The following is a 24,834-nucleotide window of genomic DNA, read 5'->3' on the forward strand; positions in this document are numbered from 1 at the left end:
GAGAGTCAGAATTCAAGGCTGATGTAGGTTTGTCTATTCATGCTTCCATTCTTGTGTGTATGCATCAGAGAAACTCACTGGAGACAAAGAGCTGTGTCTGTGCTTGAGCCTCTCCAGCAGGGTTGCGAGCAAAGCACTGGAATATTCCTCCGTCTCCCGGCTGCACCCTGCGCACAGTCAGCCCGTTTGCTGCGCTAACCTTGTAGCGAGGATTGGCCAGTTTGGAAAGAGGCACCGTGTCCTTATACCACTCAATCCTGGGCTGAGGCACACCTACATATATGAATGCACATGGCACACAAAAGCACAGTGTAAGAACATTTTTCAGTTTTCTTAATAAGCAGCTAGCTGACCTCGCTGCTGAGCAAACCACTCCAACTCCCACTAAAACACACACACACACATACACTCATTTCAACAATCTTTCTTCTCTTTTATCCAATCTCTCTCTCTATAAATATGCATGTAGGCATAATGACCGCTAATAATATATTGATTGGACGGTGTGGGTGGTAGGGTAAGGGTGGCAGAAGGGTCCAGAAAACACTCTGAATAAAAGATGTGGGCAGCACATCGAAGAGCTACACTATCAGCACCCACCTGTCTGACAGACATGCCAAATATGACAGGCAGGGGGCTCATGCAATTACTCTGTCTCAAACCCTTCACACCAGTGTGTGTGTGTGTGTGTTTGTGGCTGTTAGAGCGAGCGATGAATTCCACACCGTTTCTCACTCTGTTGGTGTCAAGCTTTCACAGACACGCGTGACGTATTTTTCACCCCCTCCTCGTCTCACTCACTCTGTCACCGTGCGCTCTTTTCTCCTTCCCTCATCTCTCCTCTTAGCCTCCATCCCTCTCTCCATAGCCTGAGGCCCCTGCTATTTAATTACGCTGCCACTGTATCAGATTACTGAGGAGGAACATAAACTCACTCAGTGTGTGTGTATGTGTGTGTGAGAGAGAGAGAGAGAGAGAGAGAGAGGGAGCAAGAGAGAGAAAGGGGAGGGTGTTGCAGTTTTTAGAGCTGTATCTAGCCCGGCTCATATAAGTGTTTTCATGTAATCCATTTAAAGACAAGAGTCATGAACAAGTGCAATTTTCAGGCTCGGTGTCAGCATACCAGCGTGCGCTCACAATGCCAAAAGTAAAGTGTCATTGTTCATGAAGCCTTCAAACTAAGGCACACACATATCCAATGATGCCAAACCCCTGCTAGCAGAGTCACCTTGACACAACTGCAACAGCAAACAGCAGGACAAGAGCTGCAAATCTCAACATTTGACTTGTAAAGTTGACATAGAAGAAATAAATGGGATGGCACAGTGCTCCCCCTGTGGCTGCATTGGTTCTCACCGTGTGGTCTGGTGGCCTCCCACAGTCTGGAGACTTACACGTTACAGTAACTGGTGATAGTAAAGTAAATGTGTGTGGATGGTTATCTGCAGTGTTGCATGTAATGCATTCCCGAGCAACGCAGTGCTTTTTATAGTTCAATGTAATGTGCGAGACAGTTTTAGTGAAGTTACATTTTTCAGTAGTGCAGTGTCGTAACAAGTTACTGTACTAAACTCACTAATTTTATACAGTTACAACCATGTTGTTGCTTATATTCTTCAGTTACTGGCAAGAGAGGTGCATGGAAAGAAAAAAAATAACAAACATGCCTTTTTCTTACTCCACTTGTGCTACAATCGACTGACTTTGGTTCATGTGCAGGGAGGAGGAAAATGGTAAAGCAGAGTACAACATGTGAGGAGTGGAGATATGGACATTGCTTTTATCTTTAATCCATGAAAGGACAAGAACACAATGGTAAAGTGCAACCTGCACCCAGGAGTGGTAACACAACTTCAGCTCTTTGGAAACATCTGCACAGACAGCATGCTAACACAAAGCTAGTGAAGAACCGAGAGTGATGTTAATGCTGAGTGTCTGGCAGCCCAGCAGCCAGAACCTGAACTTCAACAGGTAAAAAACACAATGATGAGCAGTCAAGCTGGCAGCTTTGTAGCCTTGATGTCTATTCACACCTGTTTCTACAGTACAATTACTGTGGTGATCACTTTGAAGTCTCTCCGAGCTGGTTTTTCAAATTTGCATTGTGTTGCCAGTTTTCTGCTCATACATAAACACTAAAAGAACACATTGTTTTTTATAAGATAAGATGTACAAGGTCCTAAACCCTAAGGTTATTATTGTTAATTGAGTAACAGTGCATTTCACATGTAATGGAGCAATGCAAAAGTAATATAATGAGTAGTCTAACAAATTACTTTCTCCAGCAAATAATTAAGTAACATACTGCATTACTTTAACAAAAGGAAAGAAGAACATCGAATAATTACTTTATTCAGTAACAATCCCAACACTGGTTATGTGCCTGTGGTTGCTTAAATAGCAAAAAGCAATTATTAGTCTGTAAACAGAATTAAAAACAGTCCAAAATGTGAAGTAACACAAAGTGCAAACTAACAATAATCAAAAACACCAAACACTAGCATTATAGTAAAATCTAAATGAAACCCCAAAGACACTGAATAGAAATATAACGTACTAAAAGAAAACTCCACAACAACACATGACGTAGAACCATCACATCCTCTCTCTCGCTTAGTGTCCGTCACCCAAAGTTAAAGAAGCAGTTAAGGTGAGACACTAAGTGCTAAACATGTTTTGCTCAGTCTCATTTTGAGTCTTTTTTCAGAGAAAACGATGTTAGTGCAAATTAATACATTACTAATAATATAATATCTAATTTTGACATTTAAACGTCACATTTAGGAAAACCTGTAATACTGACATAACATGTGGACAAAAGTATTGGGTCACACCTCTTAATCTTTGAATTCAGGTATTTTTAGTCTCGTTGCCACAGGTGTATGAAATCAAGCACTCAGCCATGCACTCCATTTACAATCAGTTATGAAAGAATTGGTCGTTCTAAAGAGCTTAAAAACTTTGAGCATGTGATGGCTGCCACTGGTTAAACAAGTCAGTTAGGGAAATTTCCTTCCTCCTAGATTCTCCAACTCTAAGCAGTATTATTGCAATGTGGAGGCGCTCAGGAGCCACAGCAATTCAGCCATGGCGGGGTCACCGAGTGCTGAGGTGGGTAAAGGCTCCAACACTCTGCTGACTCAATCACTGCAATGCCCCAAACTTCCTCTGACATTAACATCAGCACAAAAACTGTGTGCTGGGAGCTTCATGCATTTCCATGGCCGAGCAGCCATACAGTGTGCACCGAACAGTTCCTCCTGTCTATATCCTGAAGCTTTTTCTGAGGTATTTGTTCTCAGTCTTTATTTATTCATAGCTTTATTTATACGACAGTTTATTCCTACAAATATAGTGGAATTTGACAATTATTAGCTGTCTGGTGGGAGTATTTTCTGGTTTATGAAGTCATAAAAAGAGATTTTTTAAATCCCTTTGGTAAAAAACTCTTTGACTCTCATATATCAACAAAATGAAACAACAACTTGGTTTATCCAGTGTTCAGATTTGAGGTCTGGAAAATTATGCAAATACACACATATTTAGAGACATAATGCATTATTAGCATATCCAAACATAACATTTCAGAAAGTAACACAACTATTGAGCTGGGGAAGTTTGATGGAACCAAGTTAAACATTAGTGAGTTAAAGAATAATTAAAACTCCGACGTGTGAGTATGCATCAGCTCTACGACTCATGTGGTGGCACGCACAAGCAGCCTGTGAGACTCAGCACACTTTAAGTGGCTGCTGGATCATTGAATGCATGTGGAATAGCCTCCCCTGACACTTTTCAGGAATTTAGAAACTTTATCAAAATAATTTTTATTGTTTGTTTTATTTCATTTTCACACAGCAGTAAAGGGGCAGGGGAGGTTTGATGAAGTGTGAATCTAGACAATGACTGAGACAATACTGAGTGTTGACTAACAAGACTGAGACTAACGCTATTATCGTTTTAAGGAGAGTGCCTAATGGAAGTGTTACATGTTCCATGTAATAATCTGAGTCACCCCAGTGAGAATGCTGGTCTTCATCTTCTCATTTCACACTTCAGTTTAAAATTCCACTATTTATTTCCTGTCTGTTTCTACTGCGCGTTGTTGTATTTTATCGACAAAGCAAGCTTTCCCTCGCAGACAGCTGGACGTCAGCTTCAAAGAAACAAAGTGACACCTAGCTTTTTGACCCAACTTCCATCATGGTTATTATAAACAGGTATAAAAATTAGCCCCCCCCCCCACCAAAAATAAGGCTTATTACAAACTTAGATTCTACAACTTTATACATACAACTATTTATCTCATGCATACCTGCAGCCAGGCATGGGATCTCCGCATTCCTGTCGAGCTCTCCAAAGATCTTACTTTTTGGCTGAGCGGTCAGAGAGGGCGGTTCTGCAAAGAAAAAAAAATTGTAATAACACCAAGTCATTAAACAGCTACTAACAAGCTCTCAATTTAGGCAAATAAATAAATAAAAGGCTGAAAATGAAAATGTAACAGACAAATTTACAGTTTGCCCACTCCAAGTATTTATTCCTTAATAGAGGAGACTTGTAATGGAGCACCGCAGAATAGAAATGGTTCCCCTCTTGGCACTGAGTAACTTAAGTGCCAGTGGAAGGCAGGATTTTGTGTCTATATGCTCTGTGAAATGGCTTCCATACACAGCCACAAAAAAACACATTCGGGGAAGGTCCCAAGGGGCACAATCCTCCTCTTTCTTTCTTAAACAGTTCCATTTTGCTGCCAATGACTGCTCCATCCAAACATCTTCACCAGCACTGCTCTAAGTGCTGACAGCAGTGGTGAGAATAAACAAAAACCTTGAATGTAAATATATGCTTGCATATATATAATATTCTAATACATTTTACTTGCTATAAAAGAAGTTACCTACTGCTGCACAGACTCCATTCCTCAGTTTTTAAGCACTTGTTAATATTTACAAAGAGATGACAGCTGAGTCTGTGAGTCCACACAATGGTAGCAATTGTTCACCAGAGAATGACTGAGGAAAATGAAATGTCCAGTGTATGACTTAAATAATAAATGTGTATTTTGGCTTTTGCAACAATATACCTCTTATTGAAAAAGGAGAATTTTAATAAAAGTTTCATTTGTGTGCTTTTCCCCCCGATAGGTTTAAGGTAATAACATGCAAACAATAAGGTTTTTAAAACTCTGCTGTCCCTCTAAGATTATTGAAAATCCCCTTTTTATCCCACAATATTTTATTTTCTTTGCATCGTATTTCCGTGGACTGCATTTTCACTTATTGCCATCACTACCATGCAGGAGTTCTGTAAACGTCAGGACTTTCCATCACGTGACACAAGTCCGTTTTTGTTTTTTACTTGATCTTTCAGTTGGCGCATGGTTACGTTTAGTCACCAGAACTACTTTTTTTATAAAAGATCACAGATCATGTTAAAGACCTTTTCACAACATTCACCATATTTTAGAACCCACGCGTCATCCTATTTTCTTTGTTACCACACTCCTAAAAAGAGAACACTTGATTTCACTGCATCTAATTCGGATGTTGCAGAGCCTTTATTGAGAGCACGCTGCATAAAAGCGCACTGCTGAATGGAAGCTGGCGAGTTAAAATGCAGTCCCAACCTGGAGTACATGTGTGGCTGAAAGTGAGACCACCCTCACATCTAAACAGCAGACTGAAGAGAAAACACAAAGTTCTTTTTAGTTCTTCCAGGCAACTTTTAAACCCACATATGTGCATCACCTATCTTTACTATGTACTGTGCAGTTTTGCCTGATTTTTGACAAAAGAAAGAGGAAAGCGTGCAGTGAAGAGCGAACGGGAAAACAAGACATGAATAACAGCCATATGGTGTGACGCTGATAACATAGCTGCATTATTCTCCTTCAGTCAGGTGAGTGCAAGAACCTAGATGCCAAAACACAACAAAACACATTTAAGAGTGTTTGGGTGGCTGGTTTTAGGGATTTGAGCTTTTGTGGATTCCCTGATGTCTGCCTGCAAAACAAAGACAGAAAACAACAGCAGATATATTGTTTTTTGCACCGCAAGTCGTTTGTACAGTATACAACACAAGGATGCAGTATCATACATATTCCGATTAGAGGATCGGGGCAGAAAAGAAATGAAATTGAATAATGAATGCCTTTGAGGCTGTCTCTTTCTTTCAAATAGACACATACACTATTCTGTTTAGGAATCCCTTTTATTGCATCAAGGTCTGTTGAGCCCATAGCAGAAAAAGAGGATCAGTACCAATGTATTCGTCAGTCACTTCTTTTCTGATACATATGAATGCATGCAGGCGTTTTCCCTGCCAGGCAGGCCTTAATGGTCCTGCCGGCCTAATGAGGAAAGATAACTAAGAAAAAGGAGTTTTTGGGGGGAAGACAAAGAAAAAGGATTATGAGGGGGCACAGAACGAGAATAAGTAGGGTATAAATATTCAGGCAGGTCTTCTGAATATTCTGTGGGCGTAGGTAGTCGGTGCTCTCTGCTTAGGTGCTCTTTCGCACAGACAATCACAGCAGAGTAAAAAGATGCTAAGAAACTAGAGGAGAGAAGTTTCGGCTCATCAATCACATGCTCCCTGCTCGCGTGTATGTTGTTTTCTATTACACGCACACACGCAGAAGACAGGAGTGGCTTGCTACAAGAGTGCTCTTGTTTGAGTGCTTTCAGCGTCCTCTTATTGATTCGTGACTCCAGGGAGAGGGGCTAATTGAGCTGCCGGGCAAACAGGCATATGTGGCCACGGTGCCATTTTGTGAATGTGTGTAAGCATGAAGTGCACACATGCATGTTTTTGTGAGAACACGTGGGTGAGTTTGTGTGTACATGAATCCAACAGCTGTTTGTGACTACAATGGACAATTTAATGGTGAATGTGGACAACAGATTCAGCTCGAGCAGTGCTGTAGCTGACAGTCACTGCCTCGGGTGCTCACAGTCCAGCTTCCAGGAGTGAAGTAAGAATAAATGGAGGAATAAACAGTGCCCGGAGCAACAAATGTACTAGGGAAGACAAGAGCGAGGCTAAAGCAGAAATTAATCACATGTTGAGGGCATTAGTGGACCTACCCAGGACAATCATGGATAATTTTGTTAGGCAGTGTGTGTACTTGTATTACTCATGTTATGAGGACATAAATGTCTTTACACAATAACACTGTGGGGACTCGCCTCCCTTTTTGGGGCAAAAGTCCCCTAAACATAGAGTTAGGCCTAAATATTCAGTTATTTAAGTTGTACTTTCGATATAATAAATAAGAGCTTAAGGTTCAATCTTCAGTTCAAGGGGCTGAACAAAAACATTGCGTTAACTGCGGAGAAACTACAGCAATTTTCATAAACAATCCCAGAGTTTCAGGCGCTCAAATGAACTAGACAAATTAACACATTCATAAATAAAATGAACATTTTCGACACTTTGTGGAGAATCTTTCACAGACAATGACTGTCTGGCGTGTGGAACTCATGGATATCAGCGAACAATGGGCAACCTTTGTGAGGATTATCCTGGCCTCTGCTGCATCCCTCTCTTCAGTGTTGTTTGTTCTCCCTGCCATTAGTCTTTTATCAGCAAAGTGAAATGCAGCTCAAGTGAGCTGAAATCAGTGCAAAATAATTTGCTTCCTGACCTAAAAACAAATAATGCTGGTTTGCTTTTACAGTATGCTGTGCCTCACTTTTCAAAGCACCGTCTAATACATATGAATGTAATCTCTACACAGTTCATCAGACTTCTAACATGTCTCAGTGACACTGGGAACATGCGTTCATGTGCATCACACAGATAATTTCACATGCTTCAAATTACAAAGTGGAAATTATTCTTCACCGTGGAAAGGATTCTGTGATCATCCACCACAGGCATCGTCTGTGGATGTCCGGTCATTTTACTTCAACAGTGTGTTTTTTGCTTCTAGGAATATACCGGACTGTTTGTGAACATTTGGAAAGTCCTGCTGTTTCTGCTCTTTTGGATGGGTTTGTTTTCTTTTTATGAATGGCCTGTCTCACTTACATTTAGAATTCATTATGGGTTCACAGAAAAAGCTTCCAAATGCAATGCAAAATCTCCTTACTAATATGACAAAATAATGCATTTCCATGAAGCATCTTTTGAGTCTAATTACACTTAAGCCCCTGAAAATAGGGGACTGTGTATAAAATTGTCATTATCCCTCAACAGTTAATGCAGTATTTCAGTTCAATCCTTGGAATTAAAGCTGAGTTTTCACACTAAATCAAATTTGTCAAATTCATCGACTCCAACCTGACTATGTCATTTACAAACAGCTTTAAAAAATGTCAAACATATATGGAACTAATGGTAAATAACACAATCAACTCAACCCAACTTGTTTTTCGATTTAGGATAAGTGACGAGGATATGAATGTAAGTCAGTGTAATGTCATTTGAAGTGAAATGATGGAAATCTGAATGCGAGTGTGTCTGTGGGTGACTAAGTGACTGCTTTTTTCTTCTTACCCATTACAGTGAGGTGCGCTTTTGTCTCCACGGGTTTGGCAGTGCTGTTGCTAAACGACGCTTCACAAACATATAAGCCTGTGTCAGAAGAGGTGGGGGCAGGAATAATGAGCCGTTGCCCACTGGAAAGCCGACGCCCATCACGCTTCCACGACATCAGAAGGCGGTCCACTGGTCTAAGAGGAGAAGAGAAAGGAGGAGAGGAGAGGAGAAAAAGAATGAGCAGAACTGGGTGGCAGAAGGCAATTACAACATATTAAATCCATCAGTTTATTTGTCAATGAGGCAGGAAATGAATGATGACAGTCTATATCAGAGCAGTCAGCTCTACTCAGCATGAAGGAGCTTCAGTCAGTTACTCTAAATGTTGGGAAAGGAAATGGGTTTTCGTGTAAAATGAAATTTTGTTTTGGATAAACAACACGGGAAAAAAAAACATTCTTTTGTGCATGTGCATTTATGCAAGACAGCAATGTAGCAGCATATTCTCAAGTCATAATAGTGCAGCTCATTTTTTCCCTTTTTCCAACAATATATTTCTTATCTTGTGCAGTGAACATGGACCCGATTTAGCATGACAACAGCTACTAATGTAATCAGCATCTGGAACTGTTCTTAAAATGCATTTTGCGAAGGACCGCTCAAAAGCTCAGGTAGGAGACAGGAAGCTATGAATTTCAACCAAAATGTAGTGATGCGAATATAAACACAAATACTCATTAACAAAATCAGATGAAAAACCATAGCTGCATTTGAACAACAAGATAGATGATGTTAGTGTCCAGTTTCTTCACTGTAACATTCACAATTAGTACATTTTACAAGTAGTACAGCAGGAATCATGACACAAACAACAGGAGCAGAAATTAAAGAGACAACAACGACAACAAAACGATTCATAAGCAAAGCTGGGTGTAAAATACATCTGCAGAATACTTTATATTAGAGATCATTAGCATTACAATGTTAGTATTAATGTTTATTGGATTTTTCCAACATTTCTTTGTCTTTTTTATTCTACTAGCAGTCATACTGTTGGTGGCAGTAGATGAAACTAACAAAGAACTTTATTAACAAGTCACAAAGCGAATGAAAAGAAGGCCAGTAAGTCAACCATGTTTGCATTCAATGCCTGGATGAATTTGAGACACAGTCTGAAGAGGTTAACGAACCAGAGGTTAACCAGAAGAACTTGTAGTATAGAGCAGCGGTCCCCAACCTTTTTTGCACCACGGACCGGTTCATGCCCGACAATATTTTCACGGACCGACCTTTAAGGTGTCGCGGATAAATACAACAAACTAAAACTAGTACTGGTACTGAAAAAAAGAAGATTTATTCATAACACACGTGAAAAGACCCAGGAAAACCGAGTTAACGATCAAAACGATAACAAAATAACGCTGAAAACCGATAAATCCTGAAAACCATACATTTCACACCTGAGCTTCTACTCTCGCGGCCCGGTACCAAACGACTCACGGACCGGTACCGGACCGAGGCCCGGGGGTTGGGGACCGCTGGTATAGAGAACAAATGTAGTGCTCGACCGACACATTTCGGCTCACAGCCTTCATCAGGGTCATCACGCATAATGGTTGCATCTGTTCAGACGACTTTTTTCTCCAAGCACCTTGGAAGTAAGTGAAGTTGTGCCAAAAACCTTTACTTGGTTTGAATTTGAGGTACACAAATCGCTTCTGCCATATGCAGTGACAGACTGTTTTGGACAGAAATCCACTCATTTGGTCGATGACATGGTCATATAAAACTCGTAGCAAAGTTTTTCTGGTGGAATCTGTTATTTTAGATGCCGTCCAAGTGTAAATAAAACACAACGAGCACTTTTTGTCAATCACATTCCAAATGTGAAGTGAAGACAAACCTGAATTTAAAGGCACCTAACCAGCAGATATGGAAAACATTTGAATATTTGCCGACTCGGTGGTTTCTGTCCCTTATAAAGAGTGAAAAGCAGATTTTAAAACTCTTCCTATTAGGTCTGCTGGGACTGGGCTTCCAATCAGCTTCTAATCATTTCAGCACTTTAGCAGGACAGCGCTATAACTCACTGATGATTAATGGAGGTGGATAGCCAATGCTTTTGGAATTTAGCACTACTTTAGATTTCATTGCTCAAACTCCTATTTCTCCCAGATATTGTATAGTATAGTTTCTCTCTTTCAGTTGTTTCCTGGGTACAAGTCTATCTCTCTGGTGTGAGAATTTCAGTGGGTACATCTCTGATAGCAGAAATAGTCACTAGGCTTTCTCTACGTTTTCAGAGCAGGCAATAAAACAAAACGAAGAAAACAAAAACCTCAAAACACACTTATTAGTGTTGAATTAAATATCACTTTTCTAATAGCTTATTAGACTGAGATGGTTCCTCTGCTGTTTTGTAAAAGCTACTGTAGCTACATTCCAGGTATCCATTATGTGTAATAGTCACTTGATTTTTTTATACCTTGAGTGCTACCCAGTGGTCAAGTGCCGGTCAAGTGCAGCAGAAAAACATTTAAAGGGGCTCTCACAAAACAGAGCAGCCAGCCTAGGTCAGACTTAATAACAAAATCTGACAAAACCCTTGTACAAACAGAACAAAAGTAGGGAAAAAATATCACCTGTTGAGTCCAGAAAACTCATCATTCTGACTGGCTGTGCTCTTATCTGGTCATTAAAGCCTCAGTGGCACTTTTCTTTTTTTCCTATTAATGTTGGACTCATAGGAAAACCTGCTTCTGAGTGAATATAACAGAAGATTATAATATAAGCATAAAAATACATTCTCATCACATATTCCAGGAGGAAAGTATGACTACCTAGATTCACTTAATAATTCTTTAAGCAATTTAAACTAACTGAATTGATGCTTTGCACTTAAAGAATTGACATAAATGATGTATTCCATGCCTATGAGTTCAGTGTTTGTATTGTAATACCTACTCTGAACTTCTTAAATACTGTCCCTGACAAATATTACCCATAATACAATACAATTAAAAAAAAGAAACTAATCAAAACTAAACTAAAATAATGGCTAGGATAATCAGTCGTTCAGGTAATTATTGTAAGCTGTGTGAGCTGGGTGACCCAATGTGAGTAATTTAAGTGAGAGGGGAACATTTGCTGAGCTACAAGTTTCCGAGGTGTCCTCTAAGTGACCTGGAAGAAAACAGTTTAGCAAAAGAAACCGTTCACCCTCTGCAGGCATGTTTGTATGTGCACGTCTGTATGCATGTATAAGGAGTTTACCTAGCATTAGCAATGCACTCCAGTATAGCTTCATTTCCAGCCACCACTGTTGTGTCTTTTGGACCAATCACGATAGCTGGAACCACTGGTTCTGACTCGGGATCTGCAACAGAAAGAGAAAAAAAAACGAGAGGCGGGTTAGCTCATAAACCGTAGACAGCAGCATGATCTCAAACACAGATCTCAATGGTCTTCCACATACGCACACCTCTACACTCTGACACTGTCCACTCAGTGTCGTACTATACCCAACTTTGTGTAGCAAACATGACTACACAAAGCTAGTCATCACAGTTTCCACAGTTTTAGTTCACATGATTGTGAAAACTAAGCACAGCCCACGATTCAGTAGTTTGCAGAACCACCAAGTAATAACTTTGTGTATGAGATTGTCAGTCTCTCACGTTACTCTGGAGGAATTTTCTGTGCCTGGCATCATTGTCCTGTTTGACGCAATTTTGTCTAAATTCAATGCAGTTTTGTTTACATTCTGTTAAAAAGCATAGTTTGCACTGGCTGAATCAATACAGAGAAAGCACAGACGCTGCATCGTCTGGATGAGCAGAAAGAGTGACTGCATCATACCCACTGCGCAACATCTCCAACTGGACAGTGTCTGCTCATAATGAAGACAGTAACAGAGATTGAATGAATGGCAATGAAATTTGAGGTGTGAGAATATAGATGTGACTGAGAAAAGACTAAAAGTTCTGATAATACTTTCTTTCGGTTTCTAAACAACTGTGTCCTCTTATCTCAAACATATTTTCAGTCATACACACACAGTGTAACTCGCTCTTATAAACAACAGCGTTCTTTCTGTCTGAACCACACTATCCAGTATATAATGATGTATTGGAGATAGCATGGCAATGTGTCTGAGTTACAATTATACTTCTCAGAAAAAAGAAGTACACTAGTGTGAGTATATGAAGAATGATTTATTGCCCAAATGGTATGTGGGAGACTGTGGTGTACGTGCAAGATTATGATTTTGTGTGTGTGCGAGAAAGTATGATTTATGGCCTGAATGGCCTCTCATAAGAAGAGAATGCCTTAGAATTGTTATCAGTTTGAAAAGTATAACATTTGTTCAGAATATAGCAAAAAAACCAGACAAACAGAAAAACTTATGTCAGTGTTTTAAAGATTTTGTGAAGCCTATACGTTACTGTTATGGCTCTGTAAGAGTGTGTGTGTGTGTGTGTGTGTGTGTGTGTGTGTGTGTGTGTGTGTGTGTGTGAACTTCCCTTGGTTCCCAGTGCATCGACTATATAACTGATGAATATGTAGATTTTCAAAAGGGTGGGGGGTGCGGGGGGTAGTAGAGTGTAAATTAACAGGCTAGTTCTGATAGGGGTTGGTCGGGGTAGAAGGAAAGGAGGGGGCATAGAGGGGAGGTGAGAAGCAGCTTTGATCTTCCCTTTGAAGGGAACGAGGAAAAGGTGGTAATTGACTCCCTGCTCTTTATTCCCCCCTCTCATTCTCCCTCTTCTCCTTTTTTTTTTTAAATCAGAGAGAAAGCGCTGAAAAGTCATATCCCGCTGTCACACGGACCTGTAATAAGACATGCGGTGGGAAGACAGGCGAGCGATGGCACAAACAGATACACACACACACACACACACACACACACACACACACACACACACACACACACAGATACACACACACACTTGAGCGCCTTGACACCAACACTCAGTGAGTGGAGGCTGAGTCATTAATGTAGAAGATAAGTAAAGTGACACCAAAAGAAAGGTAGAATAGACAGATGGAAGCAATCGCGGAGGTCTCTATCACTCTTACTTTCTTCGTTGAACACATTGAAAGGTCTGGGCTCAGAAAAAAGAAGATGGCTTAACAGGAGTGGGTGGAAGACGCAAAGAGGCTGAGCGACGATGGGCAGGCCGAGGTAGAAGCAGATGGAACAAGGGTATAGTGTCCATTAGCTGTCCAGTGTAGGAAGATGGGGTCAGAGAGGGAGTAGTAACCATCAGCGGACCTTAACAGCAGCAACAAGGCCACAAGTAATGAATGGAAGGGGATGTGAACCCAACCTATTAACCTAGCCTGTGCGTCTGGGGGGAGCAGACCGACAAATCAGGACAGCAAGAACACTGGCATGGCAAGGGAGACAAAAACAAAAAACAAAAAGGGCTTTGAGAAGGGAGACCGGGTATATATGCAGATGGGGAAAAAGTGAGGGGGGACCGCAGATGGTCTTTTCCTTCCTGGAGTGACAGACACGATGGAAGAAATAGAGGGGGAAGCAAAATGCCATACGGTTGTGTGATCCTCGCTCTTCTCTTCTCTCTGTCAGCGTGTCTAACATGCTCTTTCTCTGGGGAAATCTCTTATCATTTCATCTCGTCTGGATCTCTTGTTCCCCACCGCCTATCCTCCCTCCCTTATTCCCTATCATCCTCTTATCTTTGCCTTTTAGTTGTTTAAACTGGGATTATTAAATTAATCTTCTTCAACTTAAACAAGGACAGATATTCAAACTGGCAGAGCGCATTATTATACATGCGCATTTAAGCTGTGGCAGCTAAAAGGCTCGCTCTAAAGATTCAACAAACAGAGTCCAGAAAGTTTAATCTAACTCTATTGGATTCCTCATTTAGCAAATGAGAAACACCATGTGGCAGAGGCAGGGAAAGCAGGAGTGATGGAGGGAGGGCTCGCAGGACGGGTTGCTGCAGAATGGAGCAATATCAGAACAACAACTTGGGGCTAAAAAGCTTCATTATAGAAAGAGGAATGATAAAAAAGAAGAGCTGTTGAAGCAAAAAAAACGAAAGAAAAAGCGGTAACAGAGAGGGAAAAAAACATAAATCTTGTGAGCTTCCTCCAAGTGTATGTGCACATGGTTCTGGGTATAATTTAGCACCAAAGAGGCATTGCAATGTTACAATGCTCTCGTCAGCGCAATCATTGCTGATTGACAGCAAAGTGCTGCTGAGGTGACACAGCTGTGCTAGGATTGGAAGTGTGTGTGTCAGATGGAAGCAGAAAAAAATCCTAAATTAAATCAAGGATCGGAAAGATATATATATATATATAAAAAGAGGGCTAGTAAAAGGATCGGTGCGGCTTTAGGGCAAAAAAAAAGATAGCGACTGATAAATGGAGAATGAACGAGACAGGGAGAGAAAGATGAAAAGCTATTCTATCCTCAGATTACAATGTAATCCCTCTTTGAATGGATTCCCTCAGATTACAGCTTGTTCTTCTATTAAATCTGTCAGTCACTGCAAACTCCCAACAGTGTCGGTGAGTCAGCTGGGATATATATATGAGTGTGTGTGTGTGTGTGTGTTTGCGCGTATTTGTGAGCATGATCTTTCTATGACTGGAGATCTGTACGCTTTAAGCCTTTCAGACAAATCTCTGCAGAGACCTCGAGTGCAGGGAGGGATTGGTTGAGGACTGAGCACACACATCTCTCTTTACGTACACACACGTGCAAAAATCCACACAGGAGGAAGCTGGTATTAGCTGGCTGTGTATTAATAGAGTTGTCAGATACGTGTCTGCATGGTTCACAGCCAACTAACACATATCACACTTTGAGTACACACACAAGTGAGGCAAAAAAGTTTGAGAAAAAATAGTGCGATGTCGAAAGAGGAAGCACGAATTTGGAGGGAGAAATGAAATGGAGGGACAGTGGAAATGAGAGGTTAAAAAAATAAAGAGCTTTTAAAGTATTTTGTAGGATACACAGAGAGGAGAAGGTGATCATTTGCTGATCTCCCTGGGGAATGCTGCGTGTGTGTGTGAGAGTGGGGTGAGTGTTTGTGCGTGTCACTGCGCTCATTAATGCTGCATGCTGACAGCTAAGTGTCATCATCTGACTACACTCGCCTTAGAATGCCAATAGAAAACCACAAGCCAAGACATGCCACACACACGCACGCACACTGTGCCACACCACACCAAGAGCTGGAGATCCAAGCCCCAAGGGGAGACAGACAAAGGATGGGATGCAGTGAGAGGACAGAGAAAGATGCCCGATTTTAAATATTCATCTCTTCCTTCAGCTGCCAAAGCTTCTATCTATCTTTGTCATCACTCTGTGCAAGTGATGAAAGCAGGAGATGGAAAGATGGGAAAGAAATGGAGGAGGTAGGTGAGGAAACAGGAAACACACAGCAGTAATGGTGAGGCAGCAGCAGGAGTTAGGCTCTGGGGAGTACTCAATAACTATTTGATTAATTTTTAGTATTTTTTTTAGCAGCTTGACAAAACCAAATATGACATAATGAGGTAACATTTCATCATCTCTATAGTGAAATAAGCGTGTGTGCAACGGCTTCACGCCTGCAAACCTTTTTGAGCACACCGGAGGAAAAGATAGATGAATTTTTTTTTTCACCCATTAACCTTTGACAAAATGTTAATTGCACACACACACCTGCAAACAGTTACAACACTAAAAAGACAACGTGCACAAATGGAATTATACAAGTATGTGCTGATGAAGAAACAGTAGCATGAGTTTAGCAGAGAAAATGTTGCCAAAATGAAGCAAAGCCAGCGAGTTACAGTGCTGTGAAAAAGTATTTGCCCCCTTCCTGACACATCTGTCACACTTATGTTTCAGATTATCAAACAAATTTTAATATTAGACAAAAAAAATAACCAGAGTTAAAACAAAAAGCTGTTTTTAAATTTCATTTATTAAAAGAAAAAAGCTATCCGACCCCACCTAGACCGGTATGAAAAAGTAATTGCCCCCCCATTGTTAAATTATGAATTTCATGATTAACCACATTTGTTAAAAAAAGCCAAGTTCAATTTCACTAGTCACACCCAGGCCTGATTACTGCTAGACCTGCAGAATCAAGAAGGAACTTAAATTGAATCTGTCTGATAAAGTCATTGGGAACTATCAGTCTAGGAACTGTTACAAAGTCATTTCTAAGGCTTAAGGGCTCCAGTGAACCACGATGAGAGCCAATGGTGAACTAGTGTACCAATATAACTCCAAGAGCGCACCAACAACTCATCCAGGAGGTCACTAAAAAACTCAGAACATTTTGTGAAAAACTGCAGGCCTCACTTGTCTCAGTTTAGGTCAGAGTTCACGATTCAACAATAAGAAAGTGAGTGAGGAAAAACGACATCAACGGGAGACTCAAGAAGAAAACCACTGTGGACCAAAATAAACACAGAGGCTAATCTGACTTTTGCCAGAAAATATTCTTGATGACCTTCAGGCTTTTGGTAAAATCTTCTGTGGATTGACGAGACAAACGCTAAACTTTTTCTGTCCCGTTACATCTGGTGTAAAACTAACACAACACTTACTAAAAAGATCAATCAAACATGTTGGTGGTAGTGTGATGGTCTGAGACTTTTGCTGCATTTCGTCACTCATCCAAGTGACTTCTTCAGTCTCAGCTGACGGCATGTTTCCCCAACATTACAAACAGTACATTTGCACAATGACTGAAACCAGCCCACTGAATGAACAATGGGCTGTGAGGTCAGTTAGTTGATCATTAATATGCATACTGTCATGCCCATTGATCAACAATTACTTATCAAAGCCCACTGAGCAAAGACCATTCTGACCATTGGTCAGACCATTGGTTCATGCCCTGATGCCCCCAGAACAATGACCCAAAACACTACACCAAGTCCACACACAAATGGCTCAAAACCAAAATAAATGGTTTTAGAGTCGCCTAGTGAAAGTCTGGCTCTAAATCAGATTGAGACAAGTTATTTTTTTAAAACCTCTCCAATGTGGCTGAATTAACATAAATTCTGCAAACCAAATTCCCGTGAAAGACCCATTGCCAGTTATCACAAACACTTCATGCGACGAAGGGTGGTGCAACCAGTTATTAGGCTTGACAGGCAAATACTGATCCAGATAGGTTTGGATAGGTTTTTTCCTTTAGAAAATGAGAAAAATTAAAAATTCTTTAATGATCTATAATGCATACATGTGACAAATGTTTAAAAAAAGACCCTTTTTGAAAATCGGGAAGCTGGCAAATACTTTTACACAGCACTGTATAATCAAATCAGTGTACTTAAGAGCTCTGCTCACGATCAGCATTTTAAAAGTACCACTTTCACTCCTGCAAACACCTGCAGCGTGTGAGTCAACACTTTCCTCAGATTGGAAGTTACTGTCGTCACTACCACCTTCCCGCAGAGCTGAATGCGGCACCTCCTTGTGAGTCCTAGCACCCTGAAACCTTGACATCAAATATCAATGACGCAGTCTATACTCACATTAAAAATAAAACTCCACCCCATATGATCTGCCTCACTAAACTTCCATTAAACAATGCAAAGCCTTAGAAAAGCCATTTATAACTGTATATGCACCATAGTGATAATGTCAGGCAGTTGCAGCAAATTGGCAGAAGTGATTCAATTACAAATGTAGTGAAGCTAAAGTTGTAGTCCTTCTTCAGCCTTGTTATGTATTTGAGAGTGGCACTAAAGATAGTGGTGGGGTGGATAAATAAGATAGATAACGCGTTACTAGAGGCTAACGGGTGTTTCTCCTAATTTTTGCCACGAATTTTGGAAGAATAAGTCCAAATGAAGATTGTTTTAAAAACCGCACATCTTATTTCTGCAGTGGAAACATTAAGGATAACGAGCCATATGTTGGGTTTGTTTAAAAACAACAAAATGGCATTACATCCAACTGAAAATCAGAGCAGGCACCCTGTTACAGGCAGACTTTATAGGCCTCTGCTAAATGTAAATGTTTTACTAACAGAGCCTGAGAGAACTGGGTTTTAGTTCATTTATGATTTACTTTTTTTTTTTATGATTTTCTGGACTTCTTATTGAAGAAGAATCAGTTTTATATCAAAATAAAAGAAAACTATCGTACTTAAACATAAGCTACTTGATTAAAACTTGGCTCTAACTAACATGGTGGTGGCAGATTTTATTTAAAATGTTAACATTATATGTTGTTGAATATTCAAGCATTTATATAAATTTAGCTATTACTAACATTTTACCACATTAAACAAAGATGATTTCACCAGCTCTAATTTAAGAGAAAAATATTATTTCCTGAAACCTGAAAAAGTATATTTCAGGATAAAGGCACAAATTACTTCTATACCCCACCCTGCATTTCTTATTAAATTGGAGCAGTGCTATACAGGCAGCTGCACTAGTTATTATTTTCTACGTATCATTTTTTCTTGACCTGTGAGGGGAGTCATTTGTCTTCAGCATCTCTGAATAGCCCATAAAACACGCACATAGATTCAGGGTTGGAAAAATGAAGTCGATCCATAAGTGCCCTTCACATAAAATCTGCATTTTATGTGAAGGCCACCAGATGGCGATAGCTATGGTTGCAAAAACACACAGTGCTGTAGAAGTCTATGAGAAAACGGCTTTCTGACTTGATCTCTGTAAACATTTTTCTGCTGAAGAGGTCTCACTAGTTTGGGGTCACATAGAATCAAAAAGGAACAATAAGTCTGTTTTGAAAATCTTGGTCATGCTACGCATCAAAATATGAAACAATAGCTTACTGGCTAACAAACTGTTATTCATAAAGTAATTAGCCAATGAATGTGTGGTCTTTTCGAGCCACAGTGGAGAGTCTCCTCTCAAGGCCGATATATGCTGCTCCTTTCAGCTTCCAAAGAATTGCAAAGGATCTTTTTAGATTCCCACGTCCATTTAACTGTTAGAAAGCTAATGCTAGCCCGGTGATAGTGCATATCTTAACTTGATTGTTGCGTATGTCATCACAGAATTGCAACATTTTTTTAGTGTTGGTAGCAGACAGAATGGACAATCTCTATTAAAATTAACTGAGTTGATGACCTTGAAATTAAAAGATGTTGAGTTCTAAGTTTTGTAGCCATGAAGCAGAAAACAGTGAGATTTTAGTGGGGAAACATCCCTTACAGTTTGTTCTCATCACTTCAACCAGTGTGGCTTCAGTGAGCAGCTCTTAGCTCTCAACTTCTGGAGAGAGGAAAGGATCAAGGCAACATTTGTCTCTGTTTAGACAGACAGAGCAAGGAAGATAATGCAAATGCAAATGGCTTCTTTACCTGTTGACCCGCGGTTTTTCTTGCCAACTGTCCGTCAGCCACAGAGAATGAGATGAAAAGAAGTTGGAGAAAAAGAGGGATAGGAAGTAAGAGAAATGGGAGACATTTAATTTAGATTTCAAGTATTTACTTGGGGTGCAGCAAAAAAAAAAAAGCAATTCACCAAATACACATTAAAAGAAGCAAAAGAAAATTCAAGCTTTCACAAGTCAGCAGAGTCTCAGCGATTTGGAGGCATACTGGATAAAGAGGCTCAAGATGAGGGAGGAGAAAAAACACACAAAGGAGGAAACACCATACACACAAAAGGCAAGAAACAGAGAAATGGATGACGAGGAGAAACAGACAGCAAGAAAGGGAAGGCTATGTTATCATGGAGTCCAGAGGAAGACAAGCTGTTTGCAGCCCATCCATCAACTGCCAGCTACCAAATTTTGTGTCTCTCAGTCTTTTCTTCTCCCCCTCTATCTTTCGCCTTCTGCCTTTCTCCCTCTATTTGTCATAAGTCTGGATGTAGCAGGAGTGTAAGCTGTGAGAAAATGATGGAATTGACATTCTACTGGCAGAAAATCTACATTCACTATTCATCTATCAATACACTACCCCTTAACGCTTCTATTCAGCCGCTCAGCCACTCACTCAACTTTACAATACTGGGAGTGTGTGTGTGTGTGTGTGTGTGTGTGTGTGTGTGTGTGTGTGTGTGTGTGTGTGTGTGTGTGTGTGTGTGTGTGTGTGTGTGCGCAGTGAAAAATGTATGTCAGAGGCTTAATTTAGATTCTGATGCAAAGTTCGCTCAGCCTGTGCGTAGGGTGAGCACACACACACACACACACACAGTCTATAGCACAAGTGACAAAGAGTGAGCAAGCAGCTCATGAGGGTGAAAAAACGCTTCCTAAAACAAACTGAGGGAAAAACTTTAGAAGGATAAGCTGTTCAAAAGTTTTCAGCATTTCTTGTGGAAATAAGATAAATCGGTGGTCGGCTATCGCCAGGTATTAAATGTCAAAACTTGTTCCTATGAACTGAAATGCATCCATAAGACAAATTTGCTTCTTTTTGGGCCTTTTTTAGTGGCACAATATCTTTTAAGACTGATGCTTGTTGTGATGACACTCTCCACCTCTTGTGACAGCTGTGTTCAGTATTGGAGAGGAGGCGTGCTTTGTCTGCAACACTGGAAACACCTGTGAGCTGTGTCGAGCGGCTCTCTTTTCACCAGCTAAATCACCATGGTAACTTATGCTCAACAGATAACCTGGTTGGGACTAGGTTATGTTTCGAGTTTTAATCCCTGGTTCAGAGTGAGATGCTTCGCTCGCGTTTCCTGAGACGGCTCGTAGTTGGCCACACCAAGGCGATTCCCATAGTCAAACACTCATCTCTGCTATCAAAGAACCAGGGACTATGTGAAGTAACCCAGTGTTTTGTCGAGCCAGCTGACACTGTGCCTGTGTTGAATTTCCTTCATCCTATACCCGTCTGCTTTGTGACATGAAATCAGGCGAAGGGCCACAGAGGACTAAGGAGGGCTGGATACTCAAGGCTAGAATTGCTCGTATAAACTGATCACATGTGATGTTGCTGTGTTTGCATTTTGTGCTCTGCGGTCACAGCTGACTGTTCAAAACTGTGGGCGTACTTTACTTCATTTAATGATAATGCAGCTAAATGCTATACACTGCATTTTAAAAAGTAGCGTCTTCTAAAGAGCACAACAGCAGCAACCTAAACATGAAGATGAAACCAGGAGACGTCCTTACTGGATCATCAGAGCTGAACAGGTGATGGAGAAACAGGTTTACCTTTTAGGTCACATGAGTGAGTTGAAGGGAAGTTATGAACTGTTTCTGAGAGACAAATAACACCAGGATCCTTTTTCTACGTAGCTGACAGCTGGTAACTGTGCAGGGGCGGGTCTAGCAAAGTGTTGCCAGGGGGCCAGGTAGGGCATTAACAGGGAGAGGGGGGCACAAGGAAATACTTTTCTTTCTTATTCTCATTTAAAATGTCTAGCTTTTAAAAAATTATTATCTGAATCTTACAACAAACGACTAATAGATTGATGCATTTATACCATCAGAACAGTGTACATCACTGTCACAACAGCGTTTGTTTTCATTCAAAGGCTTTATGATTGTTCCTATAATGGTGGGCCGGTCAGTCAAAATGCCCGGTCCGATTTTTTGTCCCAGTCCAGCCCTGTATGCAGCTCATCTGCAGTCTGGTGTTACCTACATCTTCCTATTCGAAAGGCAGAATTTCCGAGTTCTGAGTACAATCGAAAGCACCACGACTGCAGTTTTTGTGTTGGATGTAAAAAGCGCACATGACGCTGTGACGTAGGCTAGAATCATGGCAGCAGTCAATGACGGTCCAGGCGTGGGATTTCTCTCGTGGAAATGTGCACATTATTTTTTCCTTTCTATTGGTAGGTGGCACAGTGCACTTGTGGCAAGTAAGCAAGCTAGAAGACTGGCAATCTTGCTGGGTATCCAGTTACGGAAGCAACACATTAACAAGAGAAGTCTGAGTAAAACCAAGGTTTACTTTGAAAATAACGAGTAACTTGAAGTAACTGAGTTACCGTATTTCCCGGACTACAAAGTGCACCTGAATATTAGCCGCACAAGCTAAAATCAGGGGAAAATCCTGTTTTGTACATACATTAGCCGCACCTGACTAAAAGCCGCAGGTGTTTCAATGTTGACTTATCATATGTAAGAGAATATGCACAAAGGGAATTGTCAGGAAAGAGATGGCTGTTTGGAGACATCACTTTTATTAATATTTTGAAAAACAAGTTATGGGTACATATTTGCACATGTAGTACATAACAGTAGCCTACAGCACACCAGAAAAATAGATTCGGACTACCTTTTAGGCTCAGGTGCAGTGACACAGCTTTAACAAGAAGAAAAGTCAGTCATTCACCACCATCTTTCTCTTCTTCCTGCGCACTAAAACCACCAAAGTCCTCTCCTCCAATGTCGGAAACGAACAGGCTCAGGATGGCTTCGTCATCCACTCTCCGCTTCTCTCCTTCGTTGTCACTTTCAAAACCAAAGAAATCCTCATTGTCAGTGTCAGAGTCGAACACCCTCAGAAGGGCCGTGGCGGTGTCCTCCTCACCATCATGCAGCAGTCCAGCCCTTCAAAATCCGTTGGTGATCGTGGATGTTTTCACACTTTTCCACGCTGTCAGAATCCACCGGTGGAGTTGGGCATAACTTGCTTTTCGCAAGTTTATCGCCGCTCATCATCCACGCCTCCCGCTGAACGCGTACCGCTACTTTGAAGTTTGTTTTTCGCGCTACTTCGTACGGCACTACGTTGCCTGGCGGACGGACATGTGACTAACATACCACTCTTGAACCCCGATCCTTCCGCCAGGCAACGTAGTGCCGTACAACAGCGGAACACACAAAACAAATTGTCTTACGATATGACAAAAATCATGGACAATCCATAGAAAAGCCGCACCTGACTAAAAGCCGCAGGGTTCAAAGCTTGTGCAAAAAGTAGCGGCTTATAGCCCGACAATTACGGTACTTTTGATAGAAGTAACTAGTAATTTAAAGTAACTTACCCAACACTGCAGAGCACAGATACTCTGTTAACGTATGCAGTCTGTATTTTTTTTCCCAATTTTCCCCACGTCACTGCTTTGTTGGCAGCAGCTGAGTTGGTTTCAGTATGCGTGTAATCTCTTTATATTTTTTCTATTATTATAGTTTTATCTTCCTTTGTAAAATCAGACGCACTGCTGCCAGTAGACTAATTCATGTTTGTGGGTAGTCAGAAGATTAACGCTACCTCTTTTACGTGAACGTGTTTGTAGCCAGATTGATAAACCATGGGTTTACTTATCGAGTTGATAACTATGTTTGTCTCAGCGCTTAGCCTGATTGCCAGTGTGCCGGTGAGTGATGCCAGATAATGAAAAGATATCCTTGAGATGTTGAACTTTCTTCTTAGTGCACAGCTCTGATCAGTGCAGATGACATTTTTAGTACTAGCACTTTACTGTGCAGTCTAAACCTTCACGAGTAAAAGCCATTAAGTGTCTTTTATCACATCACCTGTGCAACAGGCTTAACTATGTAGAAAAAATAAAGCTTAACCCGCTTGTATCCACTGCTAGTATATGCAAAAAATACAGTAACTTGCTAGGATGATAATTTTTTTTAAGAACAAGCTAATGATAAATCAAAGTAGTGCTATTTGCCACATATCTGCAAATCTGGTCTATCTTTGGGAAGTTATGGTACAGTCACATTAGGGGAAATGATGGTCAGAGACCACAGCACAACCAAAATTATTGCAACAGTGTAAATTGAACTTGCAAGCTTGTTGTCTTTGAAATGGCTGCTTGAAAAGCAGAGACCAGGTCTGTGACCACTTACAGTCAATAACTGACTTAAAAGAAAAATTGGCGCATCGAGACAGCAATAAAACAACAATAAGAAGGAGTCATTTTGCAATTAGTTTGTGACTAAATCGTGTCACGTTGGCAAATACATGCAAACTGCAAAAATCACGAATCCAGTGACACGTGTTGCAAGTCGGTTGCTGTCTACATACACAGATATTCACGTTAAGTCCAGACAGGCGGTTGAGGGTGGTGCATGATTAAAATTTCAGTGCAATCACTGAGGAAACAATAATTTTTCCTACTCACAAGGAAGCTGCTATCCTGTTTTTACTCTAGTGTGAGCGAGGCATTAGCTACAGGCTGTGTGAGCAATCACCTCTCTCTGTAGTAGGACATCTGCAGGCATGTCTCAGTTAATGAAGGCTCTCTGTCTAAACAGAACTCAGCTTCATTAATGTGATTAGTAACGCCTGTATTTAACTAGTATACAGTGTCAAAATGGCTGCTTTGAAATGGATTTATCTATAAACTACATATGCCATAATACCAACAGAACTGAGTTCACCTATAAGCAGTTTTAAACAAAGCTGAACGTTTGTGAGGACATGGTTTAGTAGTGCTGTTTTAGACAAATTGCAA

The 24,834-nt window shown here is 40.7% G+C and overlaps 1 protein-coding gene across 2 annotated transcripts in view; it reads right to left on the reverse strand.

Moving 5' to 3' along the window:
* The window catches only part of LOC146572313 (protein sidekick-1-like), a 282,653-nt gene that overhangs the window by 88,579 nt on the left and 169,240 nt on the right, over positions 1-24,834 (reverse strand). The window contains exons 6-10 of one of the 2 annotated variants that reach the window (XM_085276354.1): positions 19,818-19,844; positions 11,758-11,860; positions 8,503-8,678; positions 4,316-4,399; positions 79-273 (exon numbers count right to left, since the gene is read on the reverse strand). In XM_085276354.1, the coding sequence (XP_085132480.1) occupies positions 79-273; positions 4,316-4,399; positions 8,503-8,678; positions 11,758-11,860; positions 19,818-19,844 (585 nt within the window). The remainder of the gene's footprint in view (positions 1-78; positions 274-4,315; positions 4,400-8,502; positions 8,679-11,757; positions 11,861-19,817; positions 19,845-24,834) is intronic. The other variant, XM_085276355.1, reaches the window with a different exon arrangement.

Source organism: Mchenga conophoros, linkage group LG6, assembly GCF_057382185.1.
Source record: "Mchenga conophoros isolate Kocher_MC1m ecotype Shallow Benthic linkage group LG6, M_conophoros_male_GT1.1, whole genome shotgun sequence".
Classification (NCBI taxonomy): domain Eukaryota; kingdom Metazoa; phylum Chordata; class Actinopteri; order Cichliformes; family Cichlidae; genus Mchenga; species Mchenga conophoros.